The 23,123-nt window shown below is 33.8% G+C and overlaps 1 protein-coding gene across 3 annotated transcripts in view; it reads right to left on the bottom strand.

Moving 5' to 3' along the window:
- Positions 1-562: 562 nt before the first annotated feature.
- Positions 563-23,123, bottom strand: part of LOC149794742 (uncharacterized) — a 42,368-nt gene continuing 19,807 nt past the window's right edge. For all 3 annotated transcript variants that reach the window (XM_089964363.1, XM_089964364.1, XM_089964365.1), the window contains exons 6-10: positions 16,840-16,930; positions 16,118-16,136; positions 9,136-9,234; positions 8,603-8,686; positions 563-1,765 (exon numbers count right to left, since the gene is read on the bottom strand). In XM_089964363.1, the coding sequence (XP_089820489.1) occupies positions 1,721-1,765; positions 8,603-8,686; positions 9,136-9,234; positions 16,118-16,136; positions 16,840-16,930 (338 nt within the window). In that variant the 3' untranslated portion in view covers positions 563-1,720. The remainder of the gene's footprint in view (positions 1,766-8,602; positions 8,687-9,135; positions 9,235-16,117; positions 16,137-16,839; positions 16,931-23,123) is intronic.

Genomic DNA, 23,123 nt, shown 5'->3' with positions numbered 1-23,123 from the left:
TATGTGTCAGACATTTTTTTTTTTTACATGATATCTGAACATTTTATGTTGTTGTGTTGTTGTGAGATTTAACGCCATTTTTCAGCACACAATAGGCTATACATGGCAGCCAGTATTAATGATGGAGGAAGAACATGGAAAAACCCCGGAAAGAACCACTGACCCATGAGAAGCTACTGGCAAGCTTTCTCACATACCCACATTGGCAGAATCCGAGTCTCGAACCGGTGCAGACAGAGGTGAGATGGCAGTGATCCGTAATGGAGAGTGCTTTAGACCACTCAGCCACTCGGGGCCCCTAACATTTTATGTAAAAAAGAGAACTTACTTAAGTTAATTACTGGTGGTCATAAACATGCAAAGTATCCAATGACCTAGTTAATTGAAGTAGCATTAATTCTTTTCCTTCAGAGTCCTATAAATATGACTATAATAATAATAATAATAATAATAATTTTTATTATTATCATTTAAAGATGGTAACTCAATTTAATAAAGCTAATATCCTTTGAGACCCTCTAAAAAAAGATATGTACATATTCCTGAATTGACAACATGAACCTTTTTCACTTGAAAGGCAAATTTATTAAACTTTTCTGTAATAAACTCATTACATATGCATTAACAAACAAACTTAAGCAACATTAAAAGTACTGAATAGGTGCAAAACTAGCTTTATAATTAACATTTTATAGATAAAATTCATACACAATTATCTAAGGAAAATAAACACATGAGGCATATTTTTGTAGGCGAATCCATTCAGTTGTACAACTGATAATGAAGTTGTTAGAATCCAGAATAGTCAACCTACTTGCAAATACCTGGAATCAAACATATTCCCTAATCAAGAAAGAGGTTGTAATTTACTTTGTCCTACTTATATTTCATCAACAAAGTAGTGTTTCTCAAGATACATACAAAAATCAACTCTCACAACGGAACCAGCAAGAATGTTGGAGATTACGTGTTAGTCTAATAAAAACACTTCACATTGTCCCATTTGCCTTTAGTATAGCTGCACGGAATCCTCCAGGATGCATTCAGATATCATATTTCACTGCAGCATAAGCATGACTTTATACAATATGGATTGAAATGCAAAAAATCTACTGACACATAAACGCCACTAAAAATGATCTAGAAATGCATCCTATGTATACAATTCAAAGCCCTAGATAAGCACCATATCTTACGCATTGAAGTGAAGTAAAGAATTCATGTAAGCAAAGTCAATTTAATTTGAACTATTGGGGCCAATGTTTTCTGCATATTTATTCTGCCATAAGTACAGTCAACATATATCCTAGGGACAGTTGATTAATATGATCTATGTGAAAAAGAAAAGTGGTTTATGATGGTCTGAGCATGTTTGCATTGACAGAACTTGGTAATGGTGAGAGCAGTGCACATAAGCTTGTCTCTGTCACATAACCACTTTAAAATTTCTCAAAGACATGATAAACATCACGATGATTAGGATTCTGTATATTAAGTTTATACTTTTCTGTATTTACAAAATATCCTTTCAACATTAAAAAAAAATATAATTAGTTCAAAACCTAGGAGTAAAATACTCGATTCAATAAAATCTTATCTAAAGCGCTGATAAAACAAAGATTATCAATAAAAAGATGATATTGCAAATATTTTGGTGGTCCACACCTGCCAGCAAAGGCTATTTAGGGTAAATTGACCCAAAGTAAGCAAGGAATAATAACTAATCTTGGCTCCTTATTTTGTACTGTAGCAGCATCAAGCAATCCTGAAAAAATAAGAAAAAGTGAAATTGAAATGTACAAGCTTATATTAAAAAGACAAGACAGAATATTTTATGTTCTTCAATTGCCAATTTATATCATGAATAGTTCTTACTTATGCATATATATATATGTGTGTGTGTGTGTGTGTGTGTGTGTATTTCAATATTTTTGTACTAGCAACAATAAGTTATTAATTTACAAATTTAATTAAAAAGTTCTGTACAATTAAAAGTTTCCATTTCCTTCTTTTTCCATCTTTTTCTAAACTTTTCAAATATTTGTGGTGTTCTTTTGTTATTTAAGGCTGTCTATCATTCACTGACCTTTACTGTCCTACTATGGACCTAATATTAATGAATTTAAACAAGAAAACATATCCAAATTTGGCATCGTCTCATTTCTGACAATAGAGTTGTAATAACTCTTCCAATCTGGAACTGTCTCATTTCTGACAATAGAGTTGTAATAACTCTTCCGATCTGGAATAGTCTCATTTCCGACAATAAAATACATTTAAAGTAAAGTAACATTCTAGAGCATGATTTGGCTGAAATACAGAGGAGAAAGTTCTTTCCATTATTAAGAGATTTGATAATAAGCTGAGGATGTTGATCTGAGTATCCAAATTTCTTTTGAAATGTAAATAAATATTCTGAATTGCACAAATGCAAATATTGACCATAACTTTGTCTTTTGATATAAGAAAGCATGCTATGTGAGTATACTTTATTAATATTACAAAAGATAGCATGTTACGTGAGTATACTTTATTAATAGTACAAAAGATAACGTGTTAGGTGAGTTTACTTTATTAATATTACAAAAGATAGCATGTTACATGAGTATACTTCATTAATATTACAAAAGATAGCATGTTACGTGAGTATACTTTATTAATAGTACAAAAGATAGCGTGTTATGTGAGTATACTTTATTAATATTACAAAAGATAGCATGTTACGTGAGTATACTTTATTAATATTACAAAAGATAGCATGTTACATGAGCATACTTTATTAATAGTACAAAAGATAGCGCGTTACATGAGTATACTTTATTAATAGTACAAAAGATAGCACATTACGTGAGTATACTTTATTAATAGTACAAAAGATAGCGTGTTACGTGAGTATACTTTATTAATAGTACAAAAGATAGCATGTTACGTGAGTATACTTTATTAATAGTACAAAAGATAGTGCGTTACGTGAGTATACTTTATTAATAGTACAAAAGATAGCGTGTTATGTGAGTTTACTTTATTAATAGCACAAAAGATAGTGCGTTACACGAGTATACTTTATTAATAGTACAAAAGATAGTGTGTTACGTGATTATACTTTATTAATAGTACAAAAGATAGCGTGTTACGTGAATTTACTTTATTAATAGTACAAAAGATAGCGTGTTACATGAGTTTACTTTATTAATATTACAAAAGATAGCGCGTTATGTGAGTATACTTTATTAATAGTACAAAAGATAGCGTGTTACATGAGCATACTTTATTAATATTACAAAAGATAGCGTGTTACGCGAGTATACTTTATTAATGGTACAAAAGATAGCATGTTATGTGAGTATACTTTATTAATATTACAAAAGATAGCGTGTTACGAGAGTATACTTTATTAAAAAAAAAGATAAATAGTACTTAAAAGAGCTGTTTGGTAAAAAAAAAATACTTTTCACGAATAAAGATGAAAATCGGCAAACTGAACCTAAGCTTGGTAAGTTTTATAATGAAATAGATACATCTGTTGAGGTTTTTGTCTGGTGATATTCACCAAAAGTAAATAGATACTTATGCTGAGGTTATTGCCTGACTGACATTCACATACTGGAAATACTAACTTGAGGTTATTGCCTGACTGACATTCACATACTGGAAATACTAACTTGAGGTTATTGCCTGACTGACATTCACATACTGGAAATACTAACTTGAGGTTATTGCCTAACTGACATTCACATACTGGAAATACTAACTTGAGGTTATTGCCTGACTGACATTCACATACTGGAAATACTAACTTGAGGTTATTGCCTAACTGACATTCACATACTGGAAATACTAACTTGAGGTTATTGCCTGACTGACATTCACATACTGGAAATACTAACTTGAGGTTATTGCCTAACTGACATTCACATACTGGAAATACTAACTTGAGGTTATTGCCTAACTGACATTCACATACTGGAAATACTAACTTGAGGTTATTGCCTAACTGACATTCACATACTGGAAATACTAACTTGAGGTTATTGCCTGACTGACATTCACATACTGGAAATAGTAACTTGAGGCTATTGCCCAACTGACAATTGCATACTGGAAATGGATACTTATGCTGAGGCTATTGCCTGGTTTATATTCACATACTGGAAATAGATTCTTATGCTGAGGCTATTGCCCAACTGACATTCGCATACTGGAAATATATTCTTATGCTGAGGCTATTGCCCAACTGACATTCGCATACTGGAAATGGATACTTATGCTAAGGCTATTGCCCAACTGACATTCGCATACTGGAAATGGATACTTATGCTGAGGCTATTGCCTGGTTTACATTTACATATAGGAGTTCACACTAGTTTTTAAACTTACATTTAGTTCACAGTACAACTTGCCGAGTTCACAGGAATTTTCTACTTGTATATAGAGTTGAGAGCAATGTTATACTTGACAGTAATTGTATACTTGTATATAGTTCACAGTAATTTTATACTTGTACATAGTAAGAGTAATTTAATAATTGTATATGGAGTCTGACTTTAAAGGTATATAAAAACAGTTGTGCTAACAAGCCTCCTATATGGATGTGAGACCTGGACAACATACAAGAAGCACATCAAGCAGCTTGAGCGCTTCCACACGAGAGCCCTGCACTGGATTATGGGTGTCAGACGGCAAGACAGAGTGACAAACCTAGAAGTGCTAAAAAGAGCAGGCTTAACCAGTATTGAAGAGATGGTCATGAGAGCCCAACTCTGGTGGATGGGTCATATCATCTGTATGGAGGAGACTCAAATGCAGTGTCAGATTTTGTATGGAGCTCTATCTAGTGGACACAGAAAAATTGGTCGTACGAAGAAAAGATTCAAAGACTCCATCAAGGACAGCATGAGATGCTGCTCGATATCTGTGACAAATGTTGAGTCCTACGCCAAGGATAGACCTGGCTGTGTGTGTGTGTGTGTGTTTGTGTGTGTGTGTGTGTGTGTGTGTGTGTGTGTATGTATGTATGCCTCCAGTGTACACACTGCTCCAGGACATGCGCATCTCGTATCGTACTCATCAGCCACATAAGGACCCATCAGTGAAAAGCAGCCCAGGATTGACTTCATCAAGTCCAATGGTCAACCAACGGATGGAGTCTGAATTTAATACTTGCGTATATTTAGTTCAAGGTAATTTAATACTTGTATATGGAGGTAACTGTAATTCATGCTTGCATATTGTCCAATAGTTCTGTCATTTAACCCATCAAGCCCCAGTGCCACCTTTAGGCATGATGAGGTTGCACCCTGCTTACGAGCTCTGCAACATCAAGGTCATTTAAGATATACCAAAGTGTGTGGTATTACAGACACGCAGAATGATGTAGCACTGTAATGATACCAAATAATCTGGACTTTCTTCTCGCACTACAAAATACAGAGGGAAACATGCAAGTTTTTAGACCAAAGTTTTTTCACCCAAATTTGCTGGTTGTCGGACCCAGATTTTGTGTTCATATTTTAGATCTTTTGGCCTGAGATCTAAGGCATACCAGTCTGAACTGCACATAGACAGGTGAACCTTTGCAAAAAGTAGGATAACCCTGAGATCTGGGGTAAAATGTGGCCAAGGCATGAAAATGATGGGTCCAACATAAGCTATAAAAAAAAAGAATAAAAAAAAGTAGATCTCCAAGTTTTACTCTTATGCACATGCACAAGTGAAATAGCCAATAAAAATGTTTCTAACACAACTAGGCATCCAGCCAAATGAAAATCTCCTGGAAGCTGACGTATTTGGATATATTCAGAATTAAGCTCCAAAATGTTTTTCCCCCATTTCATGCTGAATGAGTTAATACTTGTGTGTAGTTCACAGTACTTGTATAATTGCATACAGAGTTAACAGTAATTGTACAGTTGCATATAGAGTTCACAGCAATTTATTACTTGTGTATAGAGTTCATAGTAAATGTATCATTGCATATAGTATCCACAGTGTGTGATTTGGATTTTTAACATAGCTTTAACAATTTTTCAGTCATATCGCAAAGATGTCTGCAATGTGGCAGTTTAAAGTAATGTCTAGCACTGGGGCATCATGCCGCAGACATGTAGCATGATGTCCCACCCAGTCACATTATCCAGACACCAGGCCAACCAGTCCTAATACTAACCTCTTAATGCTAAGTGCCAAGTGAGGCAGCTGTTAGTACTATTTTTGTTAGTCTTTGGTATGACTTGGCCTGGGATCGAACCCACAACCTCCAGCATCCGAGGCAGATGCTCTAACCATTTGGCCACTGGAGTGGTTAGTAGTCACAATAATGCATTACTCGTGTATAGATTTCACAATAACTGTATTGTTGCATACAGTGCTCACAGTAATTTAATACATGTGTATAAAGTTCATAGTAACCGTATTGTTGCACACAGTGCTCACAGTAATTTAATACTTGTGTACAGAGTTCATAGTAACTGTATTGTTGCATACAGTGCTCACAGTAATTTAATACTTGTGTACAGAGTTCATAGTAACTGTATTGTTGCATATAGTGCTCACAGTAATTTACTACTTGTGTATAGAGTTTGTAGTAACTGTATTGTTGCACACAGTGCTCACAGTAATTTAATACTTGTGTACAGAGTTCACAGTAACTGTACTGTTGCATACAGTGCTCACAGTAATTTACTACTTGTGCACAGGGCTCACAATAGTATACAACTTGTATAATTTAGGAGTTCACAACATTTTTATAAATCAGTTTCTATGAGATTTAAAGAAAATGATCATCCAAAGGCAGTCCTAATCTTACAAATATAAAGACAGCCAAGAATTTCACATGCTTACTTGTGTACTTGCTTGACACAAATGGTAAATGCATTGCTGCTATGTGTAAACACTTACAGATATTACCATTCAAAGATGAAGACAAAGTCTCTACATTGTGCATCCTTTTAAAAACTTCAACAAATTTCTGTAACAGAGTTAACAATTGCCATATACACTTGCTTTTAAGTCGAGTCAAACTGCAAACAACAAAGATACTGATCTGCTGTCACATATGTGCCTGTAGATCAGGGTCCATGTAGTTTGTTCTACTGAATACTCCTAACAAACTGCACAGAGCCAGATCTGCTGGAGCATTATGCACTGGCAGAACTGGGTCTATGCAGTTTTAAGCTGGACTAGACTTATAAGCAAGTATACATGGCATTTCATGACCATGCCCTCACTCCATTGACCATGCATAGCTTATCAGTAATGCATGTACAGTGCAATTCTTGCTTATGCAACAAGAATTAAGAGCAATTCAATGGAAATTATGTGAAGTAAATGAACATAAACCAAAAACCTGCAAATGGCTGATGACTGTGTTAATTTTGCTGACCAGGGCATAGCTGCCACCCCCCACCCCCCTGAACAAAAATACTGACTGACTGTGACAAAAATACTGGTTTTCAGGAACAAATACTGATTTTTAAAATTTTAATGCATGTGTAACTATTTACAACATATACAACCATCAGTAAAGTAGGACAGTGCCTTACATAATTATTTAATGTCAAAGATACATCTGTTGCACACTTGTACCTTCTGGATGGGCACCATTTTCCATTCAGGTACCCATTCAGAAGGTGCAAGAGTGCAACACACTCAGACACAGGCTGTTTTTAGTAGCCTTTTCCACACATTGTTTTTTTCTTTCCTTCAATCATTATCGATCCCAATGTATCATCTTGCATTGATGATCTCAATTCTGTGTGATTTTCTTTTTAAAGTGTTTTCATTCTAGCATACGAGTAATCCTTTGCGATTTTACTGTCTGGAAAACATGTGCAAAATAAATCGCCAGCAACACTAGAAGCTGAAAGAGGAAGGTTCATTTCTAAAAGGAATTTAATAAACCAAATTTTGATGAAATTACATCAAGGTTCTCGCTGGTATTTATACACGTAAGTTCAGGCTCAGTTGTGCATGATGAAGCAGCAAGCTGATGTTTATTAACTTTTTCATGTTCTTGTATTTCATGGATGCCTCCATGTCCATAGCGAAATTACATTACACAATTTGCAAAATGTAAAGTTTTCTCCTTTACTCGATGGTTTCACAAATCTAAACAAGACAGCACAATTGTCCTTACAGTTCTGTTTTCTCGTCTTTCCTGGAGAAAATCTGTGAATATTCTGCTTTCCTATTCAACATGATCAGAAGTTGAATATAATGAAGATGAGATATAGTGACAGTGGTAACTGTTTGCGAAATTCAATATGGCGGATAAAGACAGGCATGGTAGCCTCGATTTTGAATGAACCAATCATATTGTAGAACTGTATTCCTATATACATGTGATACATTTCTACCAGAATGGAACCAAGTGCCTGTTCTAAACTGAAAATTTCAAGGAAATTTTTTTATTATTTTTTAAAATAAAAAAACTTATTTTTTGCCTCCCAAAACTGTACACCCTAATTCAGGTCCAAAATAAGGGAAAAATATAGAAAAAATGGGACACTTGAGCTATGCCAGGGGAAACAAATAAATTCTTTTGAATGGGTTTTTTCATACAAGGGTATTTCCATAACGTTTATTTTATATATGATATGCAAACCTGTCCACAGTAGAATTTGTCTCTCAGTGTCTGTAATGTCCAGTTTTCTTCTTCTATGCAGTCCCCGCAGCAGTAGATGTCAATCTGAAGATACAGTAAAATGTAACTATAAGGGAACAGTAGAAACTTTTAACTGAAACAAGAAACTGGCATTCCAGTTCTAAGTTTTCCACTGGACAGCAATTCTTGACACTTTTTACTTAATAGATAACATTCTGGAAGAAAATTCTTAACAAGCAATCTATTTTAATGATTCTTAAATACAGAAAAATATTTGGAAGAAAGACACATGTTGAAAATATTCATGCTTTTATTATCTACATCAACATAGTCATTATCCACACTAGCACTGTCTTCAATTGTTGCTGTTATCATCATTTTTCCTACTGCTCCTTTTCTGATTTTCAATGCCAGTTTACTTACAGACATATGGGAAGCTTTGATTCAATATCAAACACTATTGAGTTATAATGGTATGAAATAAAACTATGAAAACAATTACACATAAATCCAGCCAAAATGACAACACCAACCTCAGTGGAGTCCTGTAGATGCAGTTTAGTCTTCAGAAACTTTGACACGTTGGCAACTGTGGCACTTCCATTGACTCTCACATACTTCTTGTCCAGGATCTATTAAACAGCACATATATTACATTATTCATCCATATATAACTTAGATTTTACCATATTCCTCCATATAAAACTCAGATATTACCGTATTCCCCTTTATAAAACTCAGATATTACATTATTCATCCATATAAAACTCAGATATTACCATATTCCTCCTTATAAAACTCAGATATTACCAATTTCTTTCATATTAAACTCAGATATTGCCATATTTATCCTTATATATATATATATATCTTAAATATTACTGTATTTAAAAATGGATTATGGGCTTAGCTGCCTCAGCATGTCCTTGGAAAAAGCACTACACTCCCATTTCCTCTGCATGATATAACCAATAATATATTCCCAAAAAGCCATTAAAACCAACAAGAACTCACAAATAACTCAGATAATACCATATTCCTCCATATAAAACTCAGATATTACCGTATTCCCCCTTATAAAACTCAGATATTACATTATTCATCCATATAAAACTCAGATATTACCATATTCCCCCTTATAAAACTCAGATATTACCAATTTCTTTCATATTAAACTCAGATATTACCATATTTATCCTTATATATATATATATATATATATATATATATATATATATATATATATATATATATATATATATATATATATATATATCTTAGATATTACTGTATTTAAAAATGGATTATGGGCTTAGCTGCCTCAGCATGTCCTTGGAAAAAGCACTACACTCCCATTTCCTCTGCATGATATAACCAATAATATATTCCCAAAAAGCCATTAAAACCAACAAAGAACTCACAAATAACTCAGATAATACCATATTCTGCCATATAAAACTTAGATATTACCATGTTCCTCCACATAAAACTCGTATATGATTGTATTATTTATCCACATCTAGCACTGTACTGAACTCATCTATATAACTTGGATATTACTTTATTCATCCATGTATAACTCAGATATGACCATATCCATCCACATCTAAGACAGTGATATGCTCATCCACATATAATTTACATATTACTTATTCATCCACATATGATTTAGATATTACTTATTCATCCACATATAATTTACATATTACTTCTTAATCCACATACAATTTAGTTACTTATTCATCCACATATAATTTACATATTACTTATTCATCCACATATGATTTAGATATTACTTATTCATCCACAGATGATTTAGATATTACTTATTGATCCACATATAATTTACATATTACTTATTCATCCACATATAATTTACATATTACTTATTAATCCACATATAATTTACATATTACTTATTCATCCACATATAATTTACATATTACTTATTCATCCACATATAATTGAGATATTACTTATTCATCCACATATAATTTACATATTACTTATTCATCCACATATAATTTACATATTACTTATTAATCCACATATAATTTACATATTACTTATTCATCCACATATAATTTAGATATTACTTATTAATCCACACATAATTTACATATTACTTATTCATCCACATATAATTTACATATTACTTCTTAATCTACATACAATTTAGTTACTTATTCATCCACATATAATTTACATATTACTTATTCATCCACATATGATTTAGATATTACTTATTCATCCACAGATGATTTAGATATTACTTATTGATCCACATATAATTTACATATTACTTATTCATCCACATATAATTTACATATTACTTATTAATCCACATATAATTTACATATTACTTATTCATCCACATATAATTTACATATTACTTGTTCATCCACATATAATTGAGATATTACTTATTCATCCACATATAATTTACATATTACTTATTAATCCACATATAATTTACATATTACTTATTAATCCACATATAATTTACATATTACTTATTCATCCACATATAATTTAGATATTACTTATTAATCCACATATAATTTACATATTACTTATTCATCCACATATAATTTACATATTACTTATTCATCCACATATAATTTAGATATTACTTATTCATCCACATATAATTTATATATTACTTATTAATCCACATATAATTTACATATTACTTATTCATCCACATATAATTTACATATTACTTATTAATCCACATATAATTTACATATTACTTATTCATCCACATATAATTTACATATTACTTATTCATCCACATACAATTTACATATTACTTATTCATCCACATATAATTTACATATTACTTATTAATCCACATATAATTTACATATTACTTATTCATCCACATATAATTTAGATATTACTTATTAATCCACATATAATTTACATATCACTTATTCATCCACATATAATTTAGATATTACTTATTAATCCACATATAATTGAGATATTACTTATTCATCCACATACAATTTACATATTACATATCACTTATTCATCCACATATAATTGAGATATTACTTATTCATCCACATATAATTTACATATTACTTATTCATCCACATATAATTTAGATATTACTTATTCATCCACATATAATTTATATATTACTTATTAATCCACATATAATTTACATATCACTTATTCATCCACATATAATTTAGATATTACTTATTCATCCACATATAATTTACATATCACTTATTCATCCACATATAATTTAGATATTACTTATTAATCCACATATAATTTACATATCACTTATTCATCCACATATAATTTACATATCACTTATTCATCCACATATAATTTAGATATTACTTATTCATCCACATATAATTTTGATATTACATATTCATCCACATATAATTTACATATCACTTATTCATCCACATATAATTTAGATATTACTTATTAATCCACATATAATTTACATATCACTTATTCATCCACATATAATTTAGATATTACTTATTAATCCACATATAATTTACATATCACTTAATCATCCACATATAATTTAGGTATTACTTATTCATCCACATATAATCTACATATTACTTATTCATCCACATATAATTTACATATTACTTATTCATCCACATATAATTTACATATTACTTATTCATCCACATATAATTTACATACTACTTATTAATCATATACAACTCATTACTATATTGATCTGCTTATAACTCACATATACTTCATTCACTGACAAGAAAATTGGGCTCTTGTCCTTGGAATATATGAATTTTGGCTAAAATATTTCAGAAAACTTTGCTTTTTAAGATTTAAATTCCTCTAGTTTTTGAAATTTTTTAAATCACAAGTGTTAATTCACATTTTTGAAATCCTTAGTGAAATCAACATGCTTTTTTACAATGTCATCAAAAGTGGAGATTTTTCTTTCAAATTCAAAGGAAGCTGGACTATCTCATGTCGAATTTGCAAAAGAAAAAGTGCAATTATTTGATCGATGGTGCGTAGCCAGGGAAGTTGATCATGATTACGATAACCTCAGACAACTTGTATTACTAGAAGAGTTCAAGAACTGTGTCCATAGTGACATTAAGACTTATCTTGATGAGCATATGGTCGAAACTTTGGAAAATGCTGTTTGTACTGCTGATGAGTATTTCGTAGCTCATGAAGTTTCTTTTGTAAATAAGACTTCTACTCAGCAGTCTTCTAGTAGAAAAATATTTCAGCCTAATACAAGCCCTTCTAAATTTCAATCTGGCACAACTTTTAGACATCAAGCTTCTGATAAGCTTGATCAAAAATTCTTGTAAGAAGAAGGGACACATTATTTTTTGATTGCTACAAACTGAAAAATATGCATCAGAATCAAGACAGACACCTATTCCAAATGCTCTTATTTCTAAGAGGTCAAGGTCATGGTCATATATTGAAAGCAATACATTTGTTGGGTCTAATAAACCCCAGTCTGATTTTATTATGGAGAATTATGAACCATTCATGTTGAAGGGTTCTATATCACTCTTGGGTGATTCGGCCAATCCCTATTCAAATTTTAAGGGACACAGGAGCTTCTCAGAGTCTTTTATTATCAAGTACTTTGTCTTTTTCTGAGAAGTGTTCTTTTACTGAGAGTGTTCTTATTCAGGGAGTAGAGTGTGGCTTTGTTAATGCTCCTCTCCGTTGTGTAAATTTGTCATCAGATTTAGTCTCAGGACCCGTGACAGTCACAACAGTGTCTTCTTTACCCGTTGATGGCATTCATTTATTACTAGGCAATGACCAAGCTGGTGATAAGGTTGTTGTTAATCCACTTGTAACTGACAAGCCTTGTTTGGATCAGAAAGTCGATTTTATTGAAAAAGAATTCCCTGATTTATACCCAGCTGACCTAGTTCTTGACCTTAATTCAAATATCAGTGACAGTTGTAGTAAACAGCTTTTTTGTAATTTATTTTTTTTATTCTTTCCCAGAGCAAAAACCACTGATTTCAGTTATAAGGCCCTAATGGGAGTATGACATGTTAGGCATGTAAAAAGCTTCTATTTTGTTCTAGAAAGATGACCATGTGACCCTCATCTGGGCATATGTTTTGCGTCTTAGTTAGACTTATTACTAACGTTTTGAGAAAGAATTGTCATTCGTGCCTTAACACTTGAGAAGTCAAGTTGTTTTATGTTGTGACCAGTTTTGGGATAATTAGGACTATTTTATTTTCTTCAAATTATTTTGGATCTCAAGTAACTGTTTTCCCTGGAAATACTAGTGCTCTAAATTAATTCTTGGACAAGGGCATTTATTGAAATTTATAAAGGATTCAAAAACTGGAATAATATTTTCTGTGATTCAACAAGAGACTGTTGACACTGCAGCACTTTGCAGGTTACAACAGCTGTCATAGTTTTCCATTTTGGATTTCATCGGGATTTGAACTCAGTTTCATTCAGGACTTTTTATTACTAGGACTTCTATTTGTTAATTCTTGGATTATTTTTGGATCTGATTCATAAAACTGTAAGTTCTTTTTCTCATTTTCACCTTGTTTTTCTAGGAAAATAAACAATTTGTTAGATTTTACAAAGCTTGTTGTCTTCACTTTTTTCATGTTACTTTCTGTAAGAGCCTAAACACTTAACAATCCCAAAACTGCATCCCATATTTATCTGCAAATAACTTAGATATGGCTGTATTCACTCACATATGGTTCAGATATGATTATATTTGTCTGCATACATATTAAAGTCAGTTATTACAGTATTTCCACATATAACTCTAGTATTACCATATTTATCTCTATTCAACTTTGCTATTTCTGTATTCAGCTATGTATTACTTGGATACTGCCATATTCATCCATTTATAATTTTACTCCCAAATGAGAATGGCACAGTCAGTTAAGCTCTGTTTGGAACATGATGTATAAACTGTTCATGGTTTTTACTGACTTAAAGTAAACAGTGAAAGTACTGATCTGATGGGGCAGTGTGCAACATGGGTCTTGGTTTTATGTTGCTGCTGCTAGGTGAGCATGTACAGATAAATATGGTGCTATAGTGCTGCTTTTTCTTTTTATTCAGTTAATAGAGCACCTTTTACTGGGGAACATAATGTAATACAATTAGTATAATAGGATCATTACTATAACTTTGTTATATCATGGACATCATTAAACTGACAGGCTTTAAAGTCATGGGTCACAGTAGTTCATAAACAGTACCATAGAATAGGAACATGCACGATGTTAAATTATCATAAATTAGAAACGTTAGTACATTGATTTGTTCATGATATATAAAAAAAAACAAAGTTTACGGTCACGAATTCTGTCATTTACAAAAGAATCAAATTAGAGATACCATTACTTATTCTTGCCAAAAATTTACAATGTTTGAAATATGAACAGAAGGTTGTTGTTGTTGTTGTAGGGTTTAACGCCATTTTTCAGCACACGATAGGCTATATATGGCGGCAAGTATTAATGGTGGAGGAAGAACCCGAGAAAACCCCAGAAAGAACCACCGACCCACGAGAAGCAACTGGCAAGCTTTTTTACATACCCACAATGGCTGAATCTGAGACTCGAACCTACGCAGACAGAGGTGAGATGGCAGTGATCCGTAACGGAGAGCGTGTTAGACCACTCGGCCACTCGGGGCCCCTAAACAGAAGGTACACAAATTCTTGCAAGGGTAGGATGTCCTGGTTCATAAGAATTGTATTAGTCACATGAGTGCTTGTGCGTGTGTATAGATATGTTTGGGATTTTAATGTTGCTTTAAAAATGTTAGTCATTATGCTATGTTATCTGCATGTGGTAGTTCATGTTGATTTCTTGCACTGAGGCATCATGACCCAGCCATGTAGCATCATGTCCAACCCAGTCACATGATCCTGACACCAGGCCAACCAGTCCTAACACTAACCTCTCAATGCTGAGTGCCTAGTGAGGCAGCTGTTAGTGCCAATTTTATAAGTCTTTGGTATGACTTGGCTGGGGTTTGAACCCATGACCTCCCACATCCAAGGCGGATGCTCTAACCACTAGGCAACTGGAGCGGTCCAGCATTTTGTTGCTTTATGATCACATAATTTATCTGAAGAAATAGTAAAATGTTCTTTCCAAATAGAATCATGTTCATCTAGAAATAATTATAGTTTAGCCATGTCAAGAAATAACTCCTGTCAAAATATAACTATAATCTTTTCTATAAATCTGCCTGAATTAGTTACGTCATAAATAAGGTCACAAAATCAACTGTTATCTTCATCATCCAATATTGTAAAACTTCTCTGTACATGAATTGGAGGTGACGATTTAAATCAAGAATAGTGTAACCAAGTTTAATTCAATACTTCTCAATATTTAGGGAAGGATTTACCATGCACAAGGAGAAATTATGTGACTGACAGACAGAAAGAGGACTTTAAAGTAATACACTATTTATTTCAAGAAAAAAAAGGAAATAACATAGCATAAATCTGTATTAACCTACCTCTCTGTCTATTCCTTCACTGAAAGAAAAAGAGGATAAGGTCAAATTTCACTGACAGCTTCACAGTAAATATATGAAACAGACTTAGTCATTGGTTACTATTAGCATCAAAGCAAAGAATATTATTATAATTGTTATTTTATGTTTCTTTTTCGCAAAGGCATCCAAAATGTTACAATATAAGTTATGCTATACTACAAGCCTGAAACTCACTTGGCACTATGTGGTTCTGAAATTATATCTGTCCGTAACTATTACCCAATCATCTATTAAATTTTACCACTGTTTTATAACATTTCTCACTGGAACTCATCCATTACTCCTTTCTATCACTAGATGGTGAGAGTATACATTAAAAAGGAATTTCCTGACAGATTCTGTTTCAAAAGGCCTTACTTAGCAAACTTTCTGAAATGGGTACATGGTATTTTAATACAAAAAAAAAAAGCATGATTATGTCGACTGATTCTTAATTCAGTACAGTTGATATTTCACAACTAATGTGAAACTTCTGTATGCAGCATACCCTCCCCCCCACCAACAACTGAGACCATCCATCTGTAATGGAAAGGTGATCTCATTGGTGGGGGGGGGGGGACAAACTGATGAAAATATGCTACTTCTATGTATGCTAAAATGGCCTCTTCTCAGGAGTGGCCTCTTTTGATAAAACATAGGGTTCAAGAACAAACTTTTTTGGAATGAAAAAATATTCTACTTACTCTTCATTCTCCAAAACTATGGACACAAGGGATACAACACTCTTATGCTTTTGTGTAGATGGTCTAGCTTTTACTATTCTTGGCTTTATAACTGAAAAGAAAACATCCATTAATTATAACAATGAATCAAAAAAGCAACATAACCATGTGGATTTTTTGTTTAAAACTTCATGACATCCTTCATGGTACAAATGGAATAGTTTTCCATAGCATGTTGAAAAAGATAAAGGAAAGCATTAAAATCTTCCGTTCATGTTTTGTGTTAAAGTGATGGTTGCCATGGAAACAGCATGTTGAAAAGAGCAAAGAGAGGACATTAAAATTTTCCAACCTTTCCATGAATTACTTACTGATGGGCTCACCATCCATAAATTATTCACTAAATATAAAAAGACAATATATATATTTATAACATTTTTATGTTATGAAGCCGTTTATTATGATTTAATGGGGGGCCCCGCGTGGCTGAGTGGTCTAAAGCGCTCTCCGTTACGGATTACTGCCATCTCACCTCTGTCTGTGTGGGTTTGAGTCTCGGATTCGGCCAATGTGGGTATGTGAGAAAGCTTGCCAGTAGCTTGGTTCTTTCTGGGGATTTCCCGGCTTCTTCCTCCACCAATAATACTGGCCGCCATGTACAGCCTATCGTGTGCTGAAAAATGGCTTTAAAACCTACAACAACAACAAAAAAAATGTATGATTTAATGAAGAAAAAAGATATAAACATGCTTCTAGGAGTCATAATTAAATATCCAGTCAATTCAAAAATGGTTCAAACTGAGGACAGACTGCTGCACTGTATTTTACATTTACTTTTTAACTTAATCATTAAAAATAATATGAAGAATATTAGACTTTCTTAAATATACCTTGAGCTTATTTTTATTCATGAGACATTGATTAGTTTTATTTCAAGAGTCATAAATATCCCTATAGAGACAGATGGAAGAAACACATAACAAATTTGAGCATAAAACATTTAATCTATTAATCTCTATCAGTTTTCTTAAAATCACAAGCCTCATTTATTATTTACCATAGTAATATTCAGGTCTGCTGAATAATAAAATAAAACTTAAAAGAATTCCTCTCAGTGCCCACTGTTTCAGACAACCTGAATTTATTTTTCTTGTTTCCTCTGCAATTTGATGGTTGCTCCTTGTATTAAATAGGAATCCATAAACAAAATAACAGTAGTTGTTGTTGTAGGGTTTAATGGCATTTTCAGCACAAGATAAGCTATACATGGCAGCCATTATAAATGGTGAAGGAAGAACCTAGGAAAATCCCGGAAAGGACCACTAACCTGCAAGAAGCTACTGGCAAGCTTTATCACATACCCACAATGGCCGAACCTGAGACTCAAACCCAAGAAGACAGGTGAGATGGCAGTGATCTGGAACGGTGAGCGTTTTAGACCACTCGGCAAATAAGGGCCCCAAAATAACAGCAAAATAGTTTGATATGTATACAGTCTTAAATTTTTTTTCATTAAAACATGTTTTCATAAATTAAAGCTGAAAACAACCATCATTAAATACATTTTGTTTGTTTTCACTCCACAATGTCCTTCAATCATTGTTAACTAGAAATGAAATTGTGATGGACATAACCGGATCTGATGTGACATGACATATTACACAGGATATGATGTGACATGACATGTTATATGACAGGATGTGATACGACATGACAGGAAAGATGGACATACATAACACATATACCCCTTCACAATGGATATGGCTTGGATATACATAACACATATACCCCCTCACAATGGATATGGCTTGGACATACATAACACATATACCCCTTCACAATGGATATGGCTAGGACATACATAACACATATACCCCCTCACACTGGATATGGCTTGGACATACATAACACATATACCCCCTCAAAACGGATATGACTTGGACATACATAACACATATACCCCCTCACAATGGATATGGCTTGGACATACATAACACATATACCCCCTCACATTGGATATGGCTTGGACATACATAACACATATACCCCCTCACAACGGATATGGCTTGGACATACATAACACATATACCCCCTCACAATGGATATGGCTTGGACATACATAACACATATACCCCCTCACAACGGATATGGCTTGGAAATACATAACACATATACCCCCTCACAATGGATATGGCTTGGACATACATAACACATATACCCCCTCACATTGGATATGGCTTGGACATACATAACACATATACCCCCTCACACTGGATATGGCTTGGACATACACAACACATATACCTCTTCACAATGGATATGGCTTGGACATACATAACACATATACCCCCTCACATTGGATATGGCTTGGACATACATAACACATATACCCCCTCACAATGGATATGGCTTGGACATACATAACACATATACCCCTTCACAATGGATATGGCTTGGACATACATAACACATATACCCCCTCACAATGGATATGGCTTGGACATACATAACACATATACCCCCTCACATTGGATATGGCTTGGACATACATAACACATATACCCCCTCACAATGGATATGGCTTGGAAATACATAACACATATACCCCCTCACAATGGATATGGCTTGGAAATACATAACACATATACACCCTCACAATGGATATGGCTTGGACATACATAACACATATACCCCTTCACAATGGATATGGCTTGGACATACATAACACATATACCCCTTCACAATGGATATGGCTTGGACATACATAACACATATACCCCCTCACAATGATATGGCTTGGGCATACATAACACATATACCCCTTCACAATGGATATGGCTTGGACATACATAACACATATACCCCCTCACAATGATATGGCTTGGACATACAAAACATATACCCCCTCACAATGGATATGGCTTGGACATACATAACACATATACCCCCTCACAATGGATATGGCTTGGACATACATAACACATATACCCCCTCACATTGGATATGGCTTGGACATACATAACACATATACCCCCTCACAATGGATATGGCTTGGAAATACATAACACATATACCCCCTCACAATGGATATGGCTTGGAAATACATAACACATATACCCCCTCACAATGATATGGCTTGGACATACATAACACATATACCCCTTCACAATGGATATGGCTTGGACATACATAACACATATACCCCCTCACAATGATATGGCTTGGACATACATAACACATATACCCCCTCACAATGGATATGGCTTGGACATACATAACACATATACCCCCTCACAATGGATATGGCTTGGACATACATAACACATATACCCCCTCACAATGGATATGGCTTGGAAATACATAACACATATACCCCCTCACAATGGATATGGCTTGGACATACATAACACATATACCCCCTCACAATGGATATGGCTTGGACATACATAACACATATACCCCTTCTTGGACATACATAACACATATATCCCCTCACACTGGATATGGCTTGGACATACATAACACATATACCCCTTCTTGGACATACATAACACATATACCCCCTCACAATGGATATGGCTTGGACATACATAGCACATATACCCCTTCACAATGGATATGGCTTGGACATACATAACACATATACCCCCTCACACTGGATATGGCTTGGACATACATAACACATATACCCCCTCACATCGGATATGGCTTGGACATACATAACACATATACCCCTTCTTGGACATACATAACACATATACCCCCTCACAATGGATATGGCTTGGACATACATAGCACATATACCCCTTCACAATGGATGTGGCTTGGACATACATAACACATATACCCTTTCACAATGGATATGGCTTGGACATACATAACACATATACCCCCTCACAATGGATATGGCTTGGACATACATAACACATATACCCCCTCACAATGGATATGGCTTGGACATACATAACACATATACCCCCTCACAATGGATATGGCTTGGACATGCATAATACATATACCCCCTCACATTGGATATAGCTTGGATATAGAAAAGAGCCTCATTTGTTCTCAAAAATATCTGGATGAAGTGAATCAAATTTTCTAAGTAGATAAATATGTATTCATGGAATGTAAATGTTCCTCAGAAACGGACTGAAAACAAAGCTTAATTGTATTTATGCAATAACACACAGACGAGCAAACAATGGTAAAATGATATGCCCCTACCACATTCCTAGTGCAAACAATGGTAAAATGATATGACCCTACCACAGTCATAGTGCAAACAATGGTAAAATGATATGATCCTACCACATTCCTAATGCAAACAATGGTAAAATGATATGCCCCTACCACATTCCTAGTGCAAACAATGGTAAAATGATATGCCCCTACCACAGTCTTAGTGCAAACAATGGTAAAATGATATGCCCCTACCACAGTCATAGTGCAAACAATGGTAAAATGATATGCCCCTACCACATTCCTAGTGCAAACAATGGTAAAATGATATGCCCCTACCACAATCATAGTGCAAACAATGGTAAAATGATATGCCCCTACCACATTCCTAGTGCAAACAATGGTAAAATGATATGCCCCTACCACAGTCACAGTGCAAAAAATGGTAAAATGATATGCCCCTACCACATTCCTAGTGCAAACAATGGTAAAATTATATGCCCCTACCACATTCCTAGTGCAAACAATGATAAAATGATATGCCCCTACCACATTCCTAGTGCAAACAATGATAAAATGATATGCCCCTACCACAATCATAGTGCAAACAATGGTAAAATGATATGCCCCTACCACATTCCTAGTGCAAACAATGGTAAAATGATATGCCCCTACCACAGCCACAGTGCAAAAAATGGTAAAATGATATGCCCCTACCACATTCCAAGTGCAAACAATGGTAAAATGATATGCCCCTACCACATTCCTAGTGCAAACAATGGTAAAATGATATGCCCCTACCACAGTCATAGTGCAAACAATGATAAAATGATATGCCCCTACCACATTCCTAATGCAAAGAATGGTAAAATGATATGCCCCTACCACAGTCATAGTGCAAACAATGGTAAAATGATATGCCCCTACCAGTCATAGTGCAAACAATGGTAAAATGATATGACCCTACCACAGTCATAGTGCAAACAATGGTAAAATGATATGCCCCTACCACATTCCTAGTGCAAACAATGGTAAAATGATATGCCCCTACCACATTCCTAGTGCAAACAATGGTAAAATGATATGCCCCTACCACATTCCTAGTGCAAACAATGGTAAAATGATATGCCCCTACCACATTCCTAGTGCAAACAATGGTAAAATGATATGCCCCTACCACAGTCATAGTGCAAACAATGGTAAAATGATATGCCCCTACCACAGTCATAGTGCTGCATAATGAAATGTATAACATTGAGGATATTATGTGAGAGTGAATGTATTCCAATAATATAACATGTACCACACACACAACTGCCCGAATTGTTGATTCATGGAAGTTGTGGAAACCTAAACACAAGGTGACTCTGTGTTCGCCTTGTTATTTAACCATATCATCAGCAAGTTACTAACATCATCAGAGAATGCATGCCTTTGGTAAGATGGCCTTAGATGACATTGTTTTAAAAGGTCTGAATATAGTTTTCTGCCACAACTATAGATTACTGCACATTCACTCAATCTGCTTAAGACTGTGGGGTTTATATTCGTGACTGATTTTACCTATGCTTTCATCTCTGCATTCCATACATACATTCTGCAAAAATACATCTAATGACCAATGCCACACTGTAATCATCTCTTGTATTTAAATTAGGAATGACTTATTTGGGCATGCTAATCTAATAATATTAGCACAGATGTAATTTACTACTTCTAACTGCATATTACTTGAAGTTTTAGTTCATCCATATTACTATTATTATCTTCATATCACTTTATCGTTGGTTTACTCACATTAATGTTGTTATCTATATTACTATGATTGTTGTCTCACTTTACCATTTAGTTCATCCATACTACTATCATTGTCAGCATATATCTTTACCTTTTGATTAATCCATACTACTATCATTGTCAGCATATATCTTTACCATTTGATTAATCCATACTGCTATCATTGTCAGCATATATCTTTACCATTTGATTAATCCATACTACTATCATTGTCAGCATATATCTTTACCTTTTGATTAATCCATACTACTATCATTGTCAGCATATATCTTTACCTTTTGATTAATCCATACTACTATCATTGTCAGCATATATCTTTACCATTT

This window comes from Sinohyriopsis cumingii, chromosome 7, assembly GCF_028554795.1.
Source record: "Sinohyriopsis cumingii isolate HCF-2022 chromosome 7, ASM2855479v2, whole genome shotgun sequence".
Taxonomy (NCBI): Eukaryota; Metazoa; Mollusca; class Bivalvia; order Unionida; family Unionidae; genus Sinohyriopsis; species Sinohyriopsis cumingii.
The sequence above is the reverse complement of the archived record's forward strand: the minus strand, read 5'-3'. Positions and strand labels throughout refer to the sequence as shown.